This window comes from Lissotriton vulgaris, chromosome 2_1 (genome assembly GCF_964263255.1).
Source record: "Lissotriton vulgaris chromosome 2_1, aLisVul1.2, whole genome shotgun sequence".
In the NCBI taxonomy this organism is placed as follows: Eukaryota; Metazoa; Chordata; class Amphibia; order Caudata; family Salamandridae; genus Lissotriton; species Lissotriton vulgaris.
The window spans coordinates 996756414-996780128 of record NC_141687.1 but is presented as its reverse complement, the minus strand read 5'-3'; the positions used below and the strand labels follow the sequence as shown (position 1 = coordinate 996780128).

Here is a 23715-nt window from a genome sequence, read left to right as displayed (position 1 = left end):
CAAGATACATGTCTTTAAATTCATTCGTAACCTTAAACTAAAAAAACACTTTGCTGGATTACAGAACAGGCAGAGTTAACCTAGACACATTCCGAATGTTTTTGATGATGTTTCTTTGACCATTAAAGATGTGCAATCCACACACTTGCTTCTTTCTTTGACAGATAGGGAAGACAGTCCTCTTGAAATGGAAAAATTACTAGAGGACCTTGATGTCGAAACGGACTACAGCATGGCAAGTGGCTTGAAAAGTAAATCTAAATGGACACCTACGTTACCAAGGGGTAATGTGATTGACAATTTTCAAGGTCATGGTCATGGTCAGGCTCTGAAGAACTACTCCAATCCTTTTTTGAACACCTAAACAACAATACATGGGAAATGAGCTTCACCATGAAACACAGCCTCACTAGTATGGAGTTCTTAGATTTGGACTTCTATGTAAAAGACAACCAAATACACTCCAAACTTTTCAGGAAACCAACGTCCTGTAACTCCATACTCCATGCCTCCAGTTTTCACCCTGAACACCAGTTACGTTCCATCCCATATGGAGAATTCCTAAGAGCCAAACGTAACTGTAGCGAATCCAATGAGTTCGAGAAATGCATCTCGAATATGAAAGACAGATTTCTAAGAAGAGGGTACTCTAAATCATCCTTCAAAATAGCAGAACAAAGAACCAGAACCATCCCGAGACCTGATTGTCTAAAAACACGCACGGAGACAGAGTCCTCCGGACAACAAATCAGACTGATAACAGAATACAATGCACTTAACCACACCACCAAAAAGAGCTTCAACAAACACTGGAAACTGTTAACAGAGGATCCCGTACTTAAGGAGTTCCTTCCAGACAGACCTGCCATTACGTACAGAAAGGGTTTCACTCTGAAAAATAAATTGAGCCCCACAGTTCCCCATAATACTACGGCACGAGATTGGCTATCCACAAGAGGTCTGGGTTTCTACAAATGTGGTTTTTGTTCCATGTGTATCTGGGGGAAACATGGCACCACAACGTTCAAGGGTCCAGAAGGGACAATATATAAAATCAAACACAATATCACTTGTCTGACCAAATTTGTTGTCTACATAATCGAATGTAAATGTGGCAAAATCTATGTTGGCAGTACCATCAGGGCACTCAAAGAAAGAATCGCAGAACACATGAGGGCTATACAGAAAAGAGATCCGAGGTACCCAGTAGCCCTACACGTAGCGGAGTGCCAACCTCTAGAGGATGACATCAAAGTGCGTGTTTTTGGGATCGACGTGATTCCCCTCAACATCAGAGGGGGCAACAGAGAACTGACGCTCAGACGTAGAGAGGCCACATGGATCATGCGTCTACAGAGCGTGGAACATGGGCTTAACTACGACCCTGAGCTTCAATACTTTCTAGGTAACCAATGAGTTACCTTTGGGGATCCTACTTTTGGAAAACCAATCATATCTACTTCTAGTTACTGATATAACTCACATGAAACGACTACAGACACTCTTCTGTATAAAGATCTACATCTTTTGGAACAAAAATGTTACGTAATAATGCACATATTGCAATTTATATAACGCTTGTCATAATGTTGATTTGAAATCATACATGTCATTTTGGATGTTCTATAACCTATTACAAGTGTCAATTGGGGCTAGCATCTTATGATCTACTAGAACGCTGGTGAGATTAGATAAAACTGATGCAAATTTGTTTTATAAATCATAATAATGTGATCTATGAAGTCACCAATACACAACAACGGTAATGCACCCTCACTTGGTGGAATGTTACCCTATCGAATCACCTTCTCTAAAAACACACCATACTCATAAGACACTTAACAACAGCGGGAGGTGCAGACACCTATTTCGGGAATTTTCCACCCACCTATCCACCCAATAGCACAACGTGAATGGGTTCCACTAAACAGTTTAGTAGTACAAAAACAATATGGATAAATGTTTTCTAATTGGAAATATCCATTTTCTCCGTCGTTAATACATAAGACGTAGACACACTAATTTTGTCTACACACTATGTGAATACGCGAGCACCATGCACTGAACTAAAAACCAGTAGCACGACAAATATGACTAAAGAGTCCCATTTGGCATTATTTTCCTCTCCTTTCATATACTCAGCACGTGGACATACAATCCTTGTCCACACAACATGTCAATACGCGAGCACAATACATTCAGCGATATTATTTCCCCATGCTAAGATGGCGGCCACATTGGAACATTCAAACAAACCGACATCTTCTATGTTTAGTAATCCTACATAGTAACACCTCCTCCGGTCTGGTGTCCGCTCACGACAGACGGCCACCGGGAACCAACGGAGGAGGGATACCAAACTACGGGTAAGTCGCTGCCCTCTCCCTTTACCAACTAGATTTCAAACAGTATAGAGTTAACAGACACACGCGAACTTACGATCGCATTTCTGAAACGTGCACGTTATCTTCTAAACCCTTACAGCTTACTGCCAATCGAGAAAACGCACCCGTTTTCTGAGGTTTTCTACTTGATGGATCCCCTCCCGGTCATTACCTGAAACATACCGATATTCAGGTACAGAACGCCACCTTTAGCCATCGATTTCTTCTAGCTATTGTACTGTAAAAATTCACAGAGGCTAACACGATGTATGCTACTTTCAGTTCAATGATCGTGTTACTTTACTTTATTTCCTTATCATAGCGCTTTAACCCTGAAGTCTCTGACACACCCAATAAAGGGGGAAACAGAGCGGATAGAACGCGATCTTGCTTCCAACTCCACTGGATACTCCACCATTACCTACCATGAGTTTTGAATATAAATAATCCCAGTGGTAAGGATACTTTTAATACAGTGTCCTGGTTGATCTTATATTTTTAATTTAGCCATCCACCGAAAGGCTCTTGCACATTCCTCATTTCATGCCTTCCTGATGATGTTTTCTCTTCTCCTCTCGCCTTTTTAGTCTCTCTCTAATCCACCTACGTGGAACATTACCATAATTTCCAGACCACACTCAACCCACATCCAGGAGTTGAGTCTAAAGGTAATAACTGAACCTCTTAGAGAGAGCATGTATCTCATTATGACACTATAGATATCACGCAGTTATTTTAGACCACAAATTATATCCACACACTCGGGTATGAACTTGTCACCCACAAACTTTTTTTTTTTTTATTATACTTCACTTTAGCTTGCCCTCACAAAGATATTTTGACACTCTGTAACCCTAGATATGCAGGACCACTGTGTGTACGTGAACGCTTGCCACAATTTTTAACTGAATACCAGCAAAGCTCACACCCAAGGCACCACCACTCAAGGAAAACCACTCACTTCCTTAGAGTGTGACACTCTTAGTATTCTGAACGTCATCACCTATCACACCCACTCCGTGCACCTGGAGACGCACACCACTACTGCATGCGTGATGCACTACATGTCACCATATGCAGCCTATTTCTGTAATATGACGTACCACTAAATATGTATACACTATGCTTTGTACCACCAGCCCTGAAGAGTTGTGTTGACTCAACGGCACACGACGAAACACGTGTCGGCTTATTGATATTCCTCAAGTCTGGATACAATAAATCTTCACCCTGCTGGGACAAGAAACACACCAAAGAATCTGCTTCTATTTCATTATTGATACTTGTCTATTGTACTCAATTGTGTAACACTTTTTTGTAGTTGCGAGAGCACAGCTGTATAATTATCGTATAGTCTCTGACTTGTTAGACGGTTTAGGGTGTTTTTCCGCCTGCTCTTAACGCACTACACAGCTACCAATTTCGAACTACACACATTAACGTAAGATTTGAGGCAGTGCGCCCCGGACATCTGAACTCTAAAACCCCCAAGCAACACATGAAACATGCCATCAAAAACCAACCATTAACTTTACAATATTGCTTCTAATAGGACTCACTCTCTCGGTGTTAAAAAAAAATATATTTGATAGTCCGTTCCTCCCCAATGCAGGATTCCAGATCTTCACCCAATCTCCAATGTTTCTTCTCACCATTCATATTATTCTTGCTTCCCAACTCCTACTTCTCCTTGGCACTCTGCCACAATTTGCCAGCAGTCTCTCCATCACTGGTCATCTTCATCTGCCTAAAAGGGTAGTCCTAAAAGACCAAATATGATCTCTCAACACTGTAGATATGTTCAGTGAGTTTCCCGCAAGTCCACTGAACACATTCTATCATACTTTATTAAAGACTATTTTTTGTTGCTTTGATGATAGCAGAGAGCATTCCTGTAGTGTTTATTTTACCATACATACCATGAAAATCCTTCAACTCTAAATATATAATTGATTCCCCATAATCAGTAAGAATTTCGTGCAGGACTCCTTCAAGCAAAAAAAAATGTCAAGCATAAAAACTGAATGACGGACAGAGTTTTTACCTTCACCCCCATTGACAAATGATTAATTATTACAACGTATCTTATACGTTATGGTAAGATTTGAAAAGGGCCCGAAAATTCACTCCTATCTACTGTCATGCTCTCTCCTGACACAATACATTATGAGTGTTCACCTGCAACCTTACAGTAAAGTGTAATGCTGCTTGCCAATTCTTTTAATTGAGCCAGCCTTGACACCATCTTCTTCACTTCCATCAACTCCATATGTTTGTTCACCTTCTGCACCCAAATCCTCTCAACACTACACTACAAAAACATTGATGCTCGAAATAATGCATTAATCAATTTCACATTCTAAATCAATCTATACGAGACAATCTTGAAAGACAATCCGATCTAAAGCTTTACCAACAGAAAATATATAACTTTAAAATTGAACTAAAGCAACTCTGCTAAAAATCTTTTTAGAGGAGCTGTGGATTTTTTAAAATCTTAATCCCAGATAAATATCAACAAGGGGACGGATATCTGTTTTCATCAAGAATGGTCTATCCCATAAATAATATCTGAACTTCTTTATACTCAATACACAGACTAAACATTCTTTTGCAATGACCGAGTATCCACGTTCTGTTGCTCTTAAGAACCTGGAAGCAATTTAACAGTGGCATCAGCCTCACCATCTAATTATGTAAGAACAGTGCCTGACTCATACAAGCTTGCATCTACCTTCACACAACACAAATATATCCTTAAACATATGGATACACTGCTGGTGCATAAAAAGATCAAAAGGACGTTTTCTTTCATTTCCACAAAACACTCATCATACCAGGAAAACACAGAACCGGTCTTCAACATAATCCCAAAACATTTGGTTAGGTTAGCAAAATCTTTCATGTAGCTGGTGTAACATTTGCACAACACTATGTACGAGAGCTACTGTTTCCTATTATTTGATTCTGGGTCTCTCATAATGCTTTGATCCAAACAGGCATTAGCTTTGCTTCCAGAAATGTATTACCTCAACTACGTTTTCATTCTCTTTTACAGGGTTTGAAGCATTAAGATGGCATCTTGAAATTCCACGACCAATGGGAAACCTTGAAATATGTTGCGAAAAGGCACCTGCAGTAGACACTAGGACAAACAGCATTCTAAAAAAATTGCCATACCGAGTCAAGTGTAACAAAGGCAGTCAAATGGTGTGATTCTGGGTTAGGTCTTACTTGGTGATACACTGCTCTAAAATCAAGTTTAGTGAACCAACTTCACACCTTACTCAATTTATCTTCTATTCGGTTTAATGGAAAACTTTCCATAATTCAGATTCCTAAAGTCTGCACACCTACTTAATGCACCTGATTTTGTATGGGTGAATAAAACAGGGGAAAGACAAAATGTGGCATCCACAGGCTTAAATACACTTTCATCCTCATACTTTGTGAAAAGTTATGTTTTGTTGTGCAGTTTCTACTAATCCATAGGATCTGCGCTTTGTTTGGACAACATAAACTAAGGGCTTGGTGCCAAAACTGATTCTGGACACCTCCGCAGGATATGTTGGCGTATAGACCAGCTAGCTCACAGTGCCACCGTAAGACCCTAACCTACAAGGAAGCAAATGGTTTCTAGCAGCCACTGAACATGACAACTCTGCCCCTCATGGATCAAGGAAACAGTGTAGAACCTTTTTACTCAGTTACTAGTGCTTCCTTTTTCACAGAAAAGTGTACAGAGAATACACAGTGGGACTTTTTCAATATATTTATTGAACCAACATTATTCTTCTATAGAATACATGTTCTGCAATGATTGATAGACAGAAGCAGAATAAAGTGATTACAAGCACCAAAAGCGTGAATATAGTTCTACCATTGTGCTAAAACAATGTATATATGGAGGCATATAAAACAAGGCTGTAATCGAGCGTATTCCTTCTATACGAACCTTACTCTAAGAGTACCCAGAGTGTGTGTAGGTGAAGAGCCAAGACTCCCCCAAAGGATGATGCCACCCAATTACCTGGTGGGAGGGAATGAAGGACCCCGTCTTGGTCATGAACTGGACACCCCTCACGAGATGTCAGACCGCTGCATGGTGATTTTTCAGCATGCGAGGCCCTCTGGTGTCAGCGGAAGGGCCGTCCTCTGCTGATCTAGTGGGCTGCTCATCTTTTATATTAGAAAGCAGCATTGCCATGTGCAGATAGATTAATGATGCTATGTCTATCTAGATAGCCCTGTCGCCTCGTGGATGAAGACAGAGATGACATTTGTGCATAGTGCTAAAAAGACCTTGTATGATGTTCAGGGCAGGTGGATAATGTTGTGCAAAGCTAGCTGTATAAACAAGTTTAGTTTCAGGGCAACTAATCCAACATTGTCACGCACGCAAATATGTGCAAAAGGTTACTGCTGAAAATGTGATTTGTGAGGACAATGTAAGAATTAAGCTGCTTTGCTACATGGGCCTAACTTGGGACAGCTTGTGTTTAACAGCCCATACATTTTGTTTGACTTTAATAACATGCGTGAAGTTCTTAATTTTGCTCAAACTATGCCTAAAAGCTGCTCCATATTTATTTAACCATTGGTAATCATCCAGTGTATTGACTCATCTTCAATTACAATCTGATTAGAAAGACCAGGTTTAACTGTCATGGGAAATTCCACCTAATGACACCACCCAAGAACATGGATTCCTTTCGTGTCCATATAAACTTTTCCTCTTACACTTTAGTTCTGAATTTCAATCCTTGCCCAAAAATATCCTAGGTGGTCTATACTGTCCTCTTAAGCCTATGTAGAACCATCAGTACGTAGCAACATACACTTGGACTACATCTCCTTGTATGGGGCAAAAGAGACTATGATAATGCGAGCAACCACATCCATAAAAGGTGTAATGTTTCACCCATTGAAATAGAGACAGACTAATGCATTACAGATTCATGTGGCATGAGATATGACATAGATGCAGATGTTGTAGGACCCCTAATGCAGACTTCCTCCATCTAGCCTAGCTATGCCCTGTGGTGGCAATCCAAACAGACTGTATCCGAAGAAATCTAGAGAATAACCAACCATGTGATCCACCCAGTCCACATATGTACCCGAGGGGATATGGCAGTTCAGTAAATCAAGTTTGAAATCTAGGGCCCAAACAATCTATCTTACGTGTATAGACATGTATAGACACTGTAATTATAATGAGTTAACACTGTTGAGCTGATTGCCATATTGTGCGGTATCTGGGTATGTAATAAAAGATCTGTCTGATGTTGGAAATACCATGATTGCAATTTGGGATAATAGTAAATTGACTGTTATAATAATAATCTGATAAAGTACAATTTTAAAAAATGCCTCTCCCAGGCTCACCTTGCACCTGCACTCATCATCCTTGCAGTGGTGCGAAAAGCAGGACAGGAATTTAAAATGCAAATCTTCCTGCCCCATCCAATGACCATGTTTAGCACAATGCTGCTACATTGAGAGCACACTCAAAGTTAATAAAAAGTTCAGCTAGTGTAAATAAATGGTGGTGCATGTATATAAATGCAGCGTGCCCACCTTACCCATGCATATGTACTTTGAGTACCAAAATAAATGTTATAAACCACCAGCAGGTAAAGGCAAACAGATCTAATGATCTAATCTATCTGGATGTGTAAAACCTTTCATACATGCAACAATAGTGATTACAATTCCTACTAATCAGTGGGGTGCTACACACAAGCATTCATGAGTGGGGTCACATTGAAGAACATATGCTTCCCAAAAGTGAACCATATCTTATAAGCAAAAAGCTTACAAAAATCCAGTCGGTTGCATTAGGAATTTGGATTTGATTCCTGTCTCTGAGCAAAGGAAGAGAGACCAAAGATGCTAAATATGACTTATCATTTATGAATGTAAATTCAATCAGTTTAACCAGAATCACAAACGTTAGGGTAAGTTAGATAGAAATTTGCTTTCATAAGCTAAACTTAGAGTCTCTGAAAACACCAGCATTTGTTTGCTGGAAATCCAATATTCAACTTATCAGCGCTTCTTCATACATTAAAAAAGAATAACTCAGAACCAGATGTCCTAAATTTATGAAATTCTCTCATGACTGATTTAATTGGGTTGGTGCATATTTTGTGTGCTTTTAAACTTACATAGTGCCACGTGAAGTTTTATTCAGAAGTTTTGTAGATTACAAAAAAAGTTTCATTAAAGATAAAATATGGCTCAAAAATCCACCAAAAGAGAAAGTCAGTGGCTGGATTACACAACATGGCTTAAAACTAAAATAAAATCTTTAGGGTCCTCTAATAATGTGTGGAAAAAAAGAACGGAGGAGATTGGGCTGGTGCACAGGATTGCCTGACCAGAGGAATTATATTTTTTAACCAATTTCTGCCTCAATATGTTTTACCTTTGAAAAATCATTTATTTTTTATTTTTTAATTAACAATTTTCTGATATGTATTCTAGGATCCGACCAGACCAGCACAAACATCACAGCTCTGAATATGATCAAGATCCAAGGATGGAAACACTTTCAGCAGTCTCAGTACCTTCTTTTGCGGAGTGTTTGCTGCACCAGAAACACTCATGCTCAGTGTTTATTTAAATGCCTACTATCCATTCACAGATCCAGAGGGACAGACTTCCACTTATGAGCTAAGAACCTTCGTAGCCCGAGGATCCTTTTCCAACATTCCGCTACTGCTGCGGTTATGCTCTGTATCCTACATGAACAAGGAAAAGCTAACTGCTGTACTCACCAAAGGAGTGGCAAAAAAACATTGAAAAAGAACGCAATTCGCTGCCGACCCGATATGTGTATTTGAATTTACACTAATACTGTAAAATAATTTCTAAAGTCACATTAGGATCCTAAAGAAACAGTGCTTTTAAGTCATTTGCACATGATAAGCTACAAGACGTTGACTTCGGAAGATGAAAATAAATGCACATATGCCACAACAAGTGACTTACCTTGTTGTCTGTTTCACAATAAACAAGTGCCTCTTTGTAAAATTTAATTGCTTTCTCATAGTCTCGTTGTGCTGTGGAATGCTTTGCTATCTCTGCACAAATTTCAGCTGCTAATTGTTTCTGTGCAGGAACTGCATCGGGCTGCTCCATCTGAGCCCGCTTGAGTACCCTGGCTTGCAGTTCTCGAGCCTGTAAGACATTCAGACTGTGAGCATTGGTGCAACGGTAGGACACTTCTTTTATATATAGCATCATGAACAACACAGTTAGGAGTTAGTTATGTAAACAATGACATTTTTTCCACAATGTCGATTCATTGGAACAATTGAAATATCCAGCAAGAAGCAATATGAAGACCCTGCAGTGGCTAAAATCTAAGTCCTCATATGCTGGAGATCCTCCATGGTCCAGACCTACCAAGATTGGTCCAACGCTATGATGCAAATGGCAATCTATAAACGCTCGATTAAGAAGATGAATGATCAACTGTCAATCTTCGAGGACATATGGCAACTGCAGCAAGGTCGGATTATTTTCTAAGGTGTTTATCATTCATGATCTGTTGGACAGTCAGTTAGTTGGACTCTGTTCATGCGTAATTTAATATTCTGTACCTCACATTACATGAATACTCTAGGAAAGTGTGTCCTTTTGACATTGTCACCCCCACTTTTTGCCCTAGTACTGATGCTTTGCGACAAAGTGCACTGGGTCCCAGCAACCAGACCCACAGTGTCAGTGGCCTTTCCCTCAAACCAAGGTAAATCTCCAATTGGTACACTATTGGCCAGGACTTTAGCACCCCTGTAAGTCCCTAATAAATGGTACCTGTTTGCTATGTGTACTACAGAGGGCTCCCTAAGGGCTTCAGCATGTATCATTCCACCCCAAGGGACCCACAGAAAAACAGCATGCAGACTGCTATGGCAGGCTGCTTGAAATGGTGCAAACCATTTAGAAAACACGACATGGCAAACTCTGTGTGTGCTATGCCCACAGACACTGTGTGCAATATATTTAAGTCACACCTACAGCAGGCCTTCTAGCCCTAAGGCAGGGTGCATTATATGTGAGGACATACCTGCATGATCAGATCTGCCCTGTGAAGCCTAGTTTAATGACTAGAAATTGCAAGTGATTAGGGAAGTCATCTTAAGGACATGTACTGGGCACTGGTCATTACGAGTTACCCAGGTAACTGATCTTGGTATCAAACATGGGGTCTTAATAAATTTGTACAGTTGCAGTACTAGATTTATGACATGCACCCAGAGGGCATCCTAAATGTGCCTCCTGAAAACCTACAAGTCCTCTAGCCTGAGGCTCATTTGGCAGCAAGACAGGCAGGAAAATTAGCTAGTCAAAACGCTTGTTCACTCTCAGGCAAGTCACACCCCTAAGGTGGGCTACCAATGTGGACAAGGAAAGATGCATTTCACAATCTTGTTTTTGGTTCAACTAGGAAATCTGGCTCAGGATTATGCCCACTCCTAGCAGAAAGTGGTAATATACGGGGTGTAGTCACCCCAAGGGAAAACAGTCTATTAGCTACTACCTTAAACTATGCTTAAAGTCCATAAATTCAGTATTTAGGTAGCACCCTGATAGCAGGAACTCAGACTCGACTACTGTGAACCTAGGAAGGATGAAGACGGATCAACAGTGTGATAACAGAGGACCTGCACCAAAGCTTTTTGCCAAATCCTGCCAGACTGCTTGCACCTCGACAATCACAGAGATTGACTTGTCCAAAGGCTGCACACCCTCCACAAACCCTTAGAGGTCTGCTCAGCATCCCAACAAACAGCAAAGATCTCCCTTGGTGTGGCGGAGCCACTCCCCTGCATCTGCAGGCACTGACCCACTGACTACCGCTCTCAAAACCCTAAAGATGGGTCAGTGACAGAGTTGTCACCTCAGACACTCTCTCTGCCCAACAGCAAACTGACTGCAGGGAAGTCCTGGGGCAGTATGCTGAGCTATTTTCCTTAACCCCAGGTCAGACAACCTGGTGTACCCATGATGTGGACACTGGGGACAGTCAACATGTAAATAATAAAATTTACAGTCAGTCTGACCAAATTCATCAGGGCTGAAGTCAGCAAGATGCTGGATCTAGAGGTGACTGAACCCTCAGAAATTCCTTGGGCCAGCCCAGTGGGCTTAGTCCCCCAAACCTCATTCCAAGGGTGGTAATCCAGAGCTGGGGGTTTGTGTGGACTATAGAGGTCTCAATGCGGTCACTAAGACCAATGCACATCCTATCCCAGGAGCTGATCAACTGATTGGCCGGTTACGTGTAGCCAAATTTCTCAGCACTTTGATTTGACATCAGGGTTCTGGCAGATTGGTCTAACTCCTGGAGGAAAAGAGAATTCAGCATTCTCGACCCCAGATTGGAATTACCAGTTTACTGTGATGCCCTTGCCACCTTCCAAAGATTGTTGACTAAAGTCCTTGCTGGGTTGCAGTCCTTCAGTGCAGCATATCTTGATATTGCATCCTACAGTTCCACTTGGCAGAATCAATTGATCCACCTTGGAAAGGTCCTCGAGGCTCTGCAGCATACAGGTCTCACTATCAAGGCAAACAAGTGCCAGATAAGACGGGGCTCTGCTGGAAACTTGGGCCACTTTGTAGGTGGAGGCTAGGTTCATCCCTTAAAGCCCAAGATCCAAATTATTTTGGAAAGGGCCTTCTGGTGTCTTTGAGAAGCCAGGGCTCTGTGCAATCAGTGAACTTCCACAGTGCTACCAAATTGGCTCCACTGCTAGCTGCCCATCACCCCTTCTGCCTATTCTGACAGTACTTTATGTTGATTTATCATCTTTACATTTATGATGGCTGACCCTCAGCAGATGAGTGAGACAACAAGGGGAAGGAAGGTAGAAAAGATTTGTTGGTGTGTGACCTTTGGCCGTTAAATAAGACATCTCACTAGTATCCTATGTGTCTCCTGAGGCCGTGTAGCCTATTTTTTCAAAATGCTTCAGGAAGCCTAGCAAGTAAGACAAATATTTAGCAAATGACATACACAACTATTGACCTACTTAAGTAGGGAGTTACAGGAATATAAACATAGAAACAGTGAAAAACATTCAAAATATTATTTTCCTCGACACATGAGAATGTCCTACAGCATAGATTCAGGGGTCCTCAAAGAGACCCATGTCTCAGGGAAAAGGGCGATCCTGTCAATTGAAGTCTGACAATAAACAATGCTGAAAATATATCTTCAAGTAGCTCTCTTTATGAAAGAAGATGCACTCTGTCTAGAAAGGTGCAATTTATCAAATGTTGAAATCTGTTTCTCTCACCTGTCAAAGGGTTGATTTTGGCAGATCTGTGCAGCACAGTTCAAGTTGCTGCTGTCAGGTTTTACAGGAAGCTACGTTTTCACTGCCACAGTAGTGGATGCCATAAAAAGGTAATGCAGTCAACAAGTGGCATTTAACTTCTGAGCCATATGCTATGGCCTCATAGGAAAGTTGATTATGCCAATCCGGTTGGATTCCAATTTCGATATGCATTAGGGGTCAAAGCACAAACATCGCAAACCACAAAGCAAAGTCCCAGTGTTAGAGGTTAAGATTATCAGCAGGTCAGGTGAGTACCCCCTCAAAAAAAGGAAAAACTGGGCATAATCACCCATGAATGGGTCACTTTGTAACAGCTTTGCCGAAAGAAAGTCTGGGTTTACGTTTAAAAGGACTTTGTTTTTCTCACACATCAACTCCAGGTTGGTATTGCTGGCTATCTATTCTAAGGTAAGGAATCTGTGGCTAAATAGAGTCTCTACCAGATAAGACATTACTGAAAGTAACTTGTTCTTCTCTGCTCCTACAAGAGTGTCAATAGCGGTTTTGTAATTTTTTGACTATGTCATTGCTCACCTACAGATCACTCAAGAAGGACTCCTCACTTACACTGCATGGTTTTGGGCCATGCAGGCACCCCTTCCCTTATTGGCGAAGGTCCTTTTGAACAGCAGGGACCCACCTAACATCAACGTAAAAACAAGCATTTGCAATGCAATAGGTCTCGCATTAATTACATTTAGAGCTACTGGCGTTGTAAATGAGAATGTTTGTTAAAAAAAATCTTAAAAAATAATTTAGCAGTAACATAACTAATAAAAGATTGGTACAGAAGTAAATAAATAAAAAAAAATGCAGTGGCCGTCCACCTTTTTTTCCTATTTATTTACTTGTTTAGCAATTGTGGCATGCCGTGCTTTAGCTGCAGATGTTTAATTCTAAAGCACGGCATGTCGTGATTGCTAAAAAAAAAAAAAAAAAATGGAAAAAAGGTTGTGCGGCTGCCATATTTTTTTTCTATTTATTTACTTTTGTAACAAGACGAGGAACACCACACTTTAGCTTAAGATGTTTAAAGCACGGCATGCTGCCCCTGCTATAAAAGTAAATACATGAAAAACAAATACCGAGTCCCCCGCCTTTATTTTTCTATTTATTGACTTTTGTAGCAATGGCGGCATGCCACGCATTAGTTTCAGATGTTTAAAGCTAAAGCGTGCAGTGCTGTCATTTCTACAAAAGTAAATGAATGGAAAAGAAATGTGGTGGCTGCCCATGCATCATGTTGTGCCAGTTTCGGCAAGACATTAATTAACTAAATAGTGCACACTAACTGTTAGTGAAACCTACAGAGTTAGGACACATCTAATAGGGGCTATCCTCATGGGAGGTAACAGAAGAGAGGGAGGTCCTAAGGAGGGTGTACTAAGCCTATTCATGAATCAAAAGCCATCATTCACAAAGGACAGTAAGAGGAGCGAATTGAAAAGATCGGTGGAAAATGGGCCAAGCCAAAAGTCCATACCTGAATTCAGCAGGTCTCAAAGAGACCGTGCAAGCACTGCCTAGGCGAGACCTACAAATGCACATCAGCCACTGACATCGGCAATGTATTTCAGAGTCCGGCATCCAATATGATAAAAGCTTAATGACTGGGCAAATAACCAAATCTATGTGATCCTCCTTATAGCGGCTGGTTCGGGATATCTCATCCAGTCAACAAGGCAACCCACTCAACCCACACCACATTAATTCTATGGCAACTACACTCGCTCCCACCAGAAACCAGATATACTTTTAAGATGGTTTACTTGGCAGACAGAATAATTATTTAGGTTAACTTATGATGAAAAACAGAGTTTCCAAAAAGTTAGGATTAGTGCGAAGTAACAGTACCCTTAGCCTGGAGACCCCACATTTTACTTGGTCCCAAAAACTTGTCCGTTTCAAAACAAGAATGCAAATCCACCTATTCACGTTGCTCCAAAGCAGTAACAGTTAGTTAAGACCAACAATACTAACTGGGTTACCAGATAAGACACCCTACCTGATACGGTCTCAGAACGTAAATGTAAGCATGTCCTAAAGAGTCATCTCTGATAGTTGGCTTTGTATGGTGCACTCTAAAAAGAACACAATAATAAGCACACACAAAAACCTGGGGATATTTAGGATTCTCAAGGACAAGATGTGGGATAACTATAAATAGCTCTACAGACTACCAGTGTGTAATTCTATATTATTCATGTAAATATGTGTGTACAGAACGAGTTGGCCTGCGTTTGTTTTATTCTAAATGCATTGCGATTCTAACAGACGTGTCTTGAAAGCTGTTCATCTGTGCCTTTGCAGAAGGAGACAATATGACACTAAATTTATCCCAGAAGCACTTGGTCCATGCGACGCGCACACATCAGCATTACATAAGTCAAGAGCAGGCGGGCAGGGATGGAGAAAGCAGCGTCTCCTTTCCAATTACCACACGGCTTATCAAATATAACTAGTGACACCGCCCCAAATCCTTACTACACGACTCTACAGCCTCCCTACCAGTAACTAGTTCTCCTCGCCTCGGTGCATTGCCAGACACTGGGCACCCTGGGGCTGAATGGGCCGGCCGCGGTGGTCACTGGAGTACGGGGATGCGGGGCGCACGTTAGGCCACGGACCGAGTTTCCTGGTCGGAAGGTGGCTGAAAGCAAAGTCCAAAACTCAATCTGGCAATCGCCCCTCCCCGGCTCCTCTCACCGCTACCAGCCCTTGGCTTTCAGTTTTGTTTCTCCGGGTCCGTGGCGTGGAGGCTTGGGGAAAAATATGTGCTTCCAGTGCTGGAGGGGCAGGTGCGAGGGCAGTACGTGGCTTTGTGGGGTTAACAGTGCAAAGCTGTGTGGTGCTCTGCACCCGATATGTCCATACGACCTTTTATTGAGAACAAGAGGCCCGTGACGATACCGCTGAGAAAGAAAACAAGCGGCAGTTAAAGAAACAAGCCCGCGAAAGGTGCGCGCGTGCGCCACAGCGAACCATGTGGTTTCAATTATCGCGCCGTGTCTGGGCACGATAATTGAAACCACATGGCAGTGGTGTGCGTAATAGACACCAATAGGCCATGGGCGGAGCAATGCACCTGCCTTTGGCCAATTGCGTGCTGTCTTTGATAAAAAGACGCACACAAAGGCCAATAGCGTGGCCAAAAGGAAAAGCATTCGCACAAGCGTGTGCGATTCCTAGGTCAGTTTTCAAACCCCCTACACGAGGTCTCTTGCTGCGCGAGAAAAGCTGCACGCTGCAACGCTAGGCACAAGACCTAAAAAAATATAGGGCATGGTTAATATAGCTATATACCTGCCTAAAATAATTCATCAAATGTGATGCTAAAAATCTTTGTACAGTTAAACAATATCTTCTGCACTGAGTTGGAAAACTGCCAAAAAAGCATAACAGTGCCATGCTAACGGTCTGTTTTTGTACTAAAACCATAACCAATTCAATACTGTTTTCTTTAGCTTTGCCTGATTTACTTACACACTATCCCCCCATCCAACTGACAGACTGGCATGTCCACCGTTCAAATGAACTCAAATGCCACTGTACTAATCCGCCACTAATCCCTTTTGGTATCCAGAGTAGTGTGCTACTTGCCGAAAAGCACTTTGACGCCTCATCATGGGTAGTAAGTGATATAAATAAAATTATCTAGGGCAGAGAATCCAGTATATGTTATAGAATTTAATGGGGAGCAAAAGTTTGAAATGGTGGGTCCTTAGCCCAGCTATGAAACTATTTTTCCCTCCCCTCCCCTGGAGTAAATCCTTTGGTAACATACTTTCTAGTGAATACTTTAATCAATCAATCAATCAATCAGTCATTTGTTAAGTGGGGGCCGCTACTGATCGAACAGCCAGGTCCTTAGTATCCTCCTGAAGGTCAGCAGGTCTTGGGTCCGTCGTAGGCTCAGTGGGAGGGTGTTCCATGTCTTCGCAGAGAGGTGGGAGAAGGATCTCCCACCGGGGGTTGTTCTTCGGATGTGCGGGACGGTGGCGAGTGAGAGGTTGGCGGAGCGTAGCTGGCGGTTGGGGGTGTAGAAGGAGAGCAGTCTGTTGAGGTAGGCTGGGCCGGTCTTGTGGAGTGCCTTGTATGCGTGGATGAGGAGCTTGAAGGATATCCTCTTGTTGACGGGGAGCCAGTGTAGGTTTCTCGGTGGGGGGTTATGTGGCCGTGTCGTGGTACATCGAGGATCAGTCATGCCGAGGCGTTTTGGATGCGTTGTAGTCGATTGATGAGCTTGGTCGGGGCTCCAGCGTAGAGGGCGTTTTCGTAGTCGAGTCTGCTGCGGACGAGGGCCTGGCTGTCTTTCTTGTATCTGTCAGGATCCATCTGTAGATCTTGCGGAGCATGCAGAGGGTGTTGAAGCAGGAGGAGGAGACGACGTTGACTTGCTTGGTCATTGAGAGCGTTGAGTCGAGGACGATTCCCAGGTTGTGTGCGTGGTCAGTGGGGGTCGGGGCTTCCCCCAGTACTGTTGGCCACCAGGAGTCGTCCCAGGCTGACGGGTTGGAGCCGAGGATGAGGACCTCCGTCTTGTCCGAGTTCAGCTTGAGGCGGCTGATCTTCATCCAGTCGGCAACTGCCTTCATTCCTTCATGGAGGTTGGCTTTGGCGGTGATGGGGTCCTTGGTGAGGGAGAGGATCAGTTGAGTGTCGTCGCCGTAGATTATGTTGAGGTCTTGCTGTCGGGCGACGCGTGCGAGCGGGGCCATGTAAATGTTGAACAGTGTCAAGCTGAGGGAGGATCCTTGAGGTACGCCGCAGATGATCTCGGAGGCTTCGGAACGGAACGGGGGAGGCAAACGCTCTGGGATCTGCTGGAGAGGAAGGAGGTGGTCCATTCCAGAGCCTTGTCTCGGATCCCTGCGGTGTGGAGGCGTGCGCGTAGTGTGCGGTGGCAGACGGTGTCGAAGGCGGCGAAGAGGTCTAGGAGGATGAGTACTGCAGTCTCCCCGTTGTCTAGCAGGGTCCTGATGTCATCGGTGGCGGCGATATGAGGGCGGTCTCTGTGCTGTGGTTGCTGCGGAACCCTGACTGGGAAGGGTCCAGGATTCTGTTCTCTTCGAGGTATCGGGTTAGCTGTCTGTTAACGATTTTCTTGATGACATTGGCCAGAAAGGGGAGCAGAGAGATGGGTCGGAAGTTCTTGAGGTCTCTTGGGTCCGCCCGGGGTTTTTTGAGTAGGGAGTTTTTTTTGAGTAGGGCGTTGATCTCGGCGTGTTTCCAGCTCTCTGGGAAGGTCGCGGTCTCAAGGGAGAGATTGATGACGTTGCGTAGGTGGGGTGCGATGGAGCTGCTTGCTTTGTTGAAGACGTGGCGCGGGAATGGGTCGGACGGTGACCCGGAGTGGATTGTGCTCATGGTCTTGATGGTGTGATCTACGCTCACGCTGGTTCAGGCTAGCAAGGGGATGTGGTTGATGGTGTGCTGAGGGTCTGTTGTGTTGCTGTCTGTTGGGGCTGTCTGGGTGTTGAAGCCGTCGTGGATGTCTGCTATCTTGCGGTGGAAGAAGGTGGCGAGGGAGTCCCACAGGGCTTGAGATGGCGGGATGTCATTGGTGTTGGAGCTGGGGTTGAAAAGTTCCTTCACGATGTTGAAGAGCTCCTTGCTGTTGTGTGCGGTGTTGTCGAGGCGGTCTTTGAAGGAGGTCTTCTTGGCAGCCCTGATGACATGGTGGTGATTGCGGATGGCATCCTTGTGTGCTGTGTGGCTGTCCGGAGTTTGTTCACTGTGCCATTTCTTCTCTAGTTTCCGGCAGGCTTGCTTGGAATCTAGGAGTTCTGGGGTGAACCAGCTGGCTCTCTTGCTGGTGTCTCTGTGGGGGGGTTTCTTCAGCGGGGCGAGAGTGTTGGCGCAGTCCTCGATCCAGCGTCTGAGGTTGTGGGCAGCGACGTCGGTGTTGGAGGGATCGGTGGGTGGGCTGAGAGCAAGGTTTGCATGTAGTTGGTCTTCGGTGATTTTGCTTCAGCAGCAGCGGAGGATCTGTTGGGTGCGGTGGTGTGTGGTGGGTTTCTGGAAGGTGAAGTGGATGCAGCGGTGGTCGGTCCAGAGGAGTTCCGTGGTGTTAACAACTGTCTCCTTACGTCTTGAATTCCCCCTGGTGGAAAACGGATCAAGAAACATTATACAGGAATTGCTCCCTTGCGTCAAAGGCTAGTGCTATTCGACTCTGCAGCAAATTCATCATGACCATGGAAATGCTGGGGGGAAGTTTTGAAAGGGAGTAGGTGATGAGCACCACTCACTCAACAACCACAATCCATTGTCAGGGTGAACCACAAAAATCAGTAGATTAATCTGCGCTTAATCATGTGGTAGTTTGGCAGGAAAGCAGTTGGGCTTAATTTACAGTAATGAAGTGAAAAGACAACACAGGAAAAATCACAAACCAGGAGGTTTTTTGTCTTGGAGGCAGTCCCATCTAACATACACAGGCTGGTCTCAGACTAACATCAGGAGCTTCCAGGCCAGCAGCAGGAGGATAGTAGTGGTGATACTTCGGTAAATTTAAGAACACTGTTTTCCACTAAATGTAATATATGGAGAACGGCTAAAAACAGAACAGGAACTTAACTTCCTGTTTAAATGATATTTTCAATGAAACAGGACACTCAAGAGAAATGGGAATATCAGCTTAGAGAGCTTCATGCGAAATACTGAAGCACAATGTTTTTTCTCCTTCCTAACAAGTTTTGTAAACAGAGGCTGGGACAGAAGTATAACCGGCAATAAGGTAGGAGTTGTTAGTGAACATGTTTTCAATGTACATCATTAATATACTGTCTATTGTTTCTGTACATTTATGGAATGTCCAGACTTTTTTTTCACAAGTTGTAGATATAAGAAATATAATGAGAAACCTACAAGAATACATCTATTTTGCATTATACTGTGATAAATTGCGTAATAATTGTGATAAAAGGAAAAAAATTGCATAATATCCACTAAAGATTTCGGCTTCACTTAAGATTTTGTCACAGTTTGGGTAAACAATTTTAAGGTTGCACATACATTTATATGGGAGACAATTGACAAATCACAATATACAGGATCGCATAAGAGATTCAATTGTCTGTGCATTCTGCATAATAACAACGAGGCAAATAACAGTGACAATGCTAAAATAGTTACTGTGACTGAAATATGAGTAAGAACAACTTTTAAATTTGCACTTATCCCAATGGATCTCATGCATGGTTTGCCACAGATCAACCTAGCTCATGATAATCACTCCAGTTCAAATATTAACAGAGGAATACACAGACACTAAATGGAAGTATACAGTAATCAATACATTATACCATATGATTATAAAATTCCATGTACTTTAGCCCTGATGAAGTTGCTGGATTGATTCCCAGAGGCGACAAAACATGTGTTGGCTAAGAACGGCTAAAGACTTAAAATAAAGAACAGATGGACAAAGGAATTTGTGGAATCTTGAGACATTACTGTTAATTACTATATGTTGATATTAGCATGTGCTGGAAGGTGAAAATCACAAACCAGGAGGAGCAATCCTGGGTCATTTCTGCTTTTTATCTTGGGGGCTATACGTACCTGTAGAATCAAATGCTATGATGCAATCCTTTTTTGTTATCTTTTCTCTGCTTTGTTTGTTAGTAGTACTTGTAGAGTCAAATTATATTTATTTTGGTTTCCAACCAGACAAACAAATTGATCTTTACATGTGTATTTACTGCATCCAGTTGGACAATGGTCAAGTTATGGTATGCCGGAGGATCTGCTTTTAATAGTTAGAATGTATGGATTTTTTATTGTCTGGATTTGTAGGAATGGTTTGAATCGTGAGGATGGGGCTGTATGTCTTTGAAATTGAGTTAGCGCTTGCAGGGAGCTCCTATTTCCTTCTGCATGTTCTTGTAATTATTAATGAATGTAGAATATGTAAAATATATTTCTTGGATAGTAAAAGAAAAAAAATAATAGAATTGGTCTGATAATATTCTTTATAGTTTGAGAATTATTAAATTTTTCAAATTATTGTGAGAAGCTATTTTTGTGTGTTATTGTAAATATAATTTCCCCTGGGTTGCTTCTCCTTATCTGTTTGTCAAGGGCCCTCTCTTTTGTACGTTACAGGCAATAAAGTCTACACATAGGTGACTGGTTAATATTTGAAAAGGAGGGTTTAGGCCGGTTAAAAAGGGTATTTTGACAGATCAAACTTGCAGTTTAAAAACGACCACAGGCAGGATACCTGTGTGCTACAAGGCTGCACACAACTGCAGTCTCTCGCATGTAGCCTGTACTCATGCGCACACATGTTTAACAATCCAAGTGCCCCTTATTTTAGCTGCGTCACAGTTGCCTTATCTTCAAAGGTGGAAAATGAAAGTAAACATATACCGTCCAATTTACCATGACATTAATGGGAGTGATACTCAGGTAGTAAGACTCACCCACCATAAAGGTCCAGAACTGGGTGATAAAAAAGAGAAATTTTGCAACACTGATACAGAGCTGTATACTGGCACCTCCACAACATGGCACAACACCATGCAAAACAGGACTCATCTGGAAAAAAAGGTTTGCTTCTATACTGCTCTTTTCTTTTTAGCACCAGAAACCGCTCAGAAGAAGTTGGTCATCCAGCAGGTGCTTTTTAGCCCAATCGATATAAAAACAAAGAGGTCTCTTGAGATCCAACCAGTGATGCCTTTCCTTCTCCGTAAGTTGATGTTTTGGAGATAAGAAAACGAGGAGCATGGTAGATTTTGTTCTACAGAGAACGGCAACAACACCTTTGGCAGAGGGTTGATAGGGAAATCTACTGTGGCTGCCCAAGCACCTTCTGGCACAGCATGAACCAACATTGGCTTGTTTACTTCCAGTATCACATGGAGGTTGTATTGTTTGCCAGAATTTGCACAGGGCTGCCCTTGATGGAAGGCAGAAAAGCCTTAAGAGACAGCTGTATATTGCAGGCAGCATCAGAAGAATGATGTTGTGATTCCGAACCAGCATAGACCAGAAGCCACTAATCTAAATAAATTTATTGGGCCTCCTTAGCCCAGAGACAATGAATCCATAACCACTGTGATTGCTAGGCTGGATAGGAAGAACGGCTTGCCGCAAGTCCGGCTGGGCTGCATAATTCAGCTCTGAAGGTCCCAGACAGCCTCGTCTGACAAATACGTTTTGTCCAGGAGGCATCCCAAATCCCCGGCTCCATTGAAAGTGGTATATATACACCAACAGGCATGAGGTATTAGAAGGATGCACAAGGCTAGGAGAGCAAGAAGACTCATAACCTTCTGGAATGGAACACAGGTCAAGCCCAAAACACTGGGATCATACATTTAATGTTTGGGACTCACTATGGGTGGCAAAAAAAGCTTTGAGTGCAACAATGTTCAGAACCACTTCCAAAAAAGGGAACACTCTGCACAGGCCAAAGGTGGGATTTTTTTATTTATTTCTGGTATTTGTAGAGCGCGACACTCATCCCGGAGGATATCACGGCGCTAAAAAGGAAAAGGGGACTGCTGAGATTATGCGGGGGTGTTAGTTTTTAGGGAAAAGGTGGGTTTTGAGTTTTTGCCGGAATTGAAGGAGGTTTGTAGTGTGTCTAAGATCCATAGGTAACTCGTTCCATCGTTTGGCCGCCAGGTGTGAAAAGGCTCGTCCACCTGTCCTCGTTTTGTAGATACGCTTGGGTTTTGCTAGGGCTGAGTTGTTGGATCTTAGGTTCCTGTTTGGAATATAAAATTCAATTTTCCCTTGCAGGATTGTTGGGCCTGTTTTATGGAGGGCTTTGTGCGCGTGGCAGAGTAGTTTGAAGGTGGCTCGCTGACGCATTGGCAGCCAGTGGAGTTTTTTCAGGCATGCTGATGCCGAGTCTCGTTTGCCTTTGTTGCATACCAGTTTGGCTGCCTGGTTTTGCAGGACCTGTAAGCTGGAGAACAGTTGCTCGTTCATCCCTTCGAATAGGGCATTGCCATAATCCAGGCGGCTGACCAGGAGGGCCTGGGTAATTGTACGCCGACAGTCCAGTGGGATCCAAGAGAAGATTTTGGCTAGGAGTTTCAAGATTGCAAATCCTTTGCCCCAGAGTATACGTACGTGGTCTTTCATGGATAGTGCGTCGTCCATCATGATGCCAAGGTTTCTGGCGTACTGTTTCGGGGTGGGGGCTGTTCCCAGTGATGGAGGCCACCACGTGTCATTCCATGATAGTTTGGCTCCTCCGAACAGTAATATTTCAGATTTTCCGGCATTAAGTTTGAGGCAGTGGTTGCGCATCCAATCTGCCATTTCGGAGAGGCAACTGTGTAGTTTTTTTTTGGTTGTTTCCGATTTTTCATCCATGGTCACCATCAGCTGTGTATCGTCGGCATATGAACATATGCCGATGCCCCACTTTCTTCCAATGTCAGCCAGAGATGAAACGTAGACATTAAAGAGAGTGGGGCTTAGAGAGGCCCCTTGTGGGACTCCACAGCCGATGGGACGGGGTTTTGAATGGAATTGGCCCATGTGCACAGCTTGGGTGCGGTTGCTCAAGAATGATTTAATCCATTTTAGCGCTGTGGCTTGTACTCCTTTGCTCTGGAGGATGTTTAATAAGCATTCGTGCGACACCGTGTCAAACGCCGCTGACAGGTCTAGCAGTATCAGAGCCACAGATCCCCCTTGATCAGTGATGCATCTGACACTGTCCGACACTGCCAGCAGCGTAGCCTCGGTGCTGTTGTTCGATCTGAAGCCGGTTTGGGTGGGGTCCAGAAGCGAGTTGTCCTCCAGGTATTTGGACAATTGTAAGTTGACCATTTTCTCCAAAGCCTTGGAGAGATAAGGGAGCTGGGAGATCGGCCTATAGTTCTCTAGGTTGAGGATGTCGGATCCGGCTTTCTTCAGGAGGGGGGTTACAGATGCGTGTTTCCAGGAATCTGGAAAGGACGCGGAGGCGAGGGACTGATTAAAAAGTTTGGTAATGAGGGGGCAAA

The 23715-nt window shown here is 43.1% G+C and overlaps 1 protein-coding gene across 1 annotated transcript in view; it reads right to left on the bottom strand.

The window, feature by feature from the left end:
- TTC21B (tetratricopeptide repeat domain 21B) overlaps positions 1-23715 on the bottom strand; it is a 502211-nt gene that overhangs the window by 215465 nt on the left and 263031 nt on the right. Inside the window, exon 20 of the mRNA XM_086956589.1 lies at positions 9381-9569. Coding sequence (XP_086812715.1) covers positions 9381-9569 — 189 coding nt within the window. The remainder of the gene's footprint in view (positions 1-9380; positions 9570-23715) is intronic.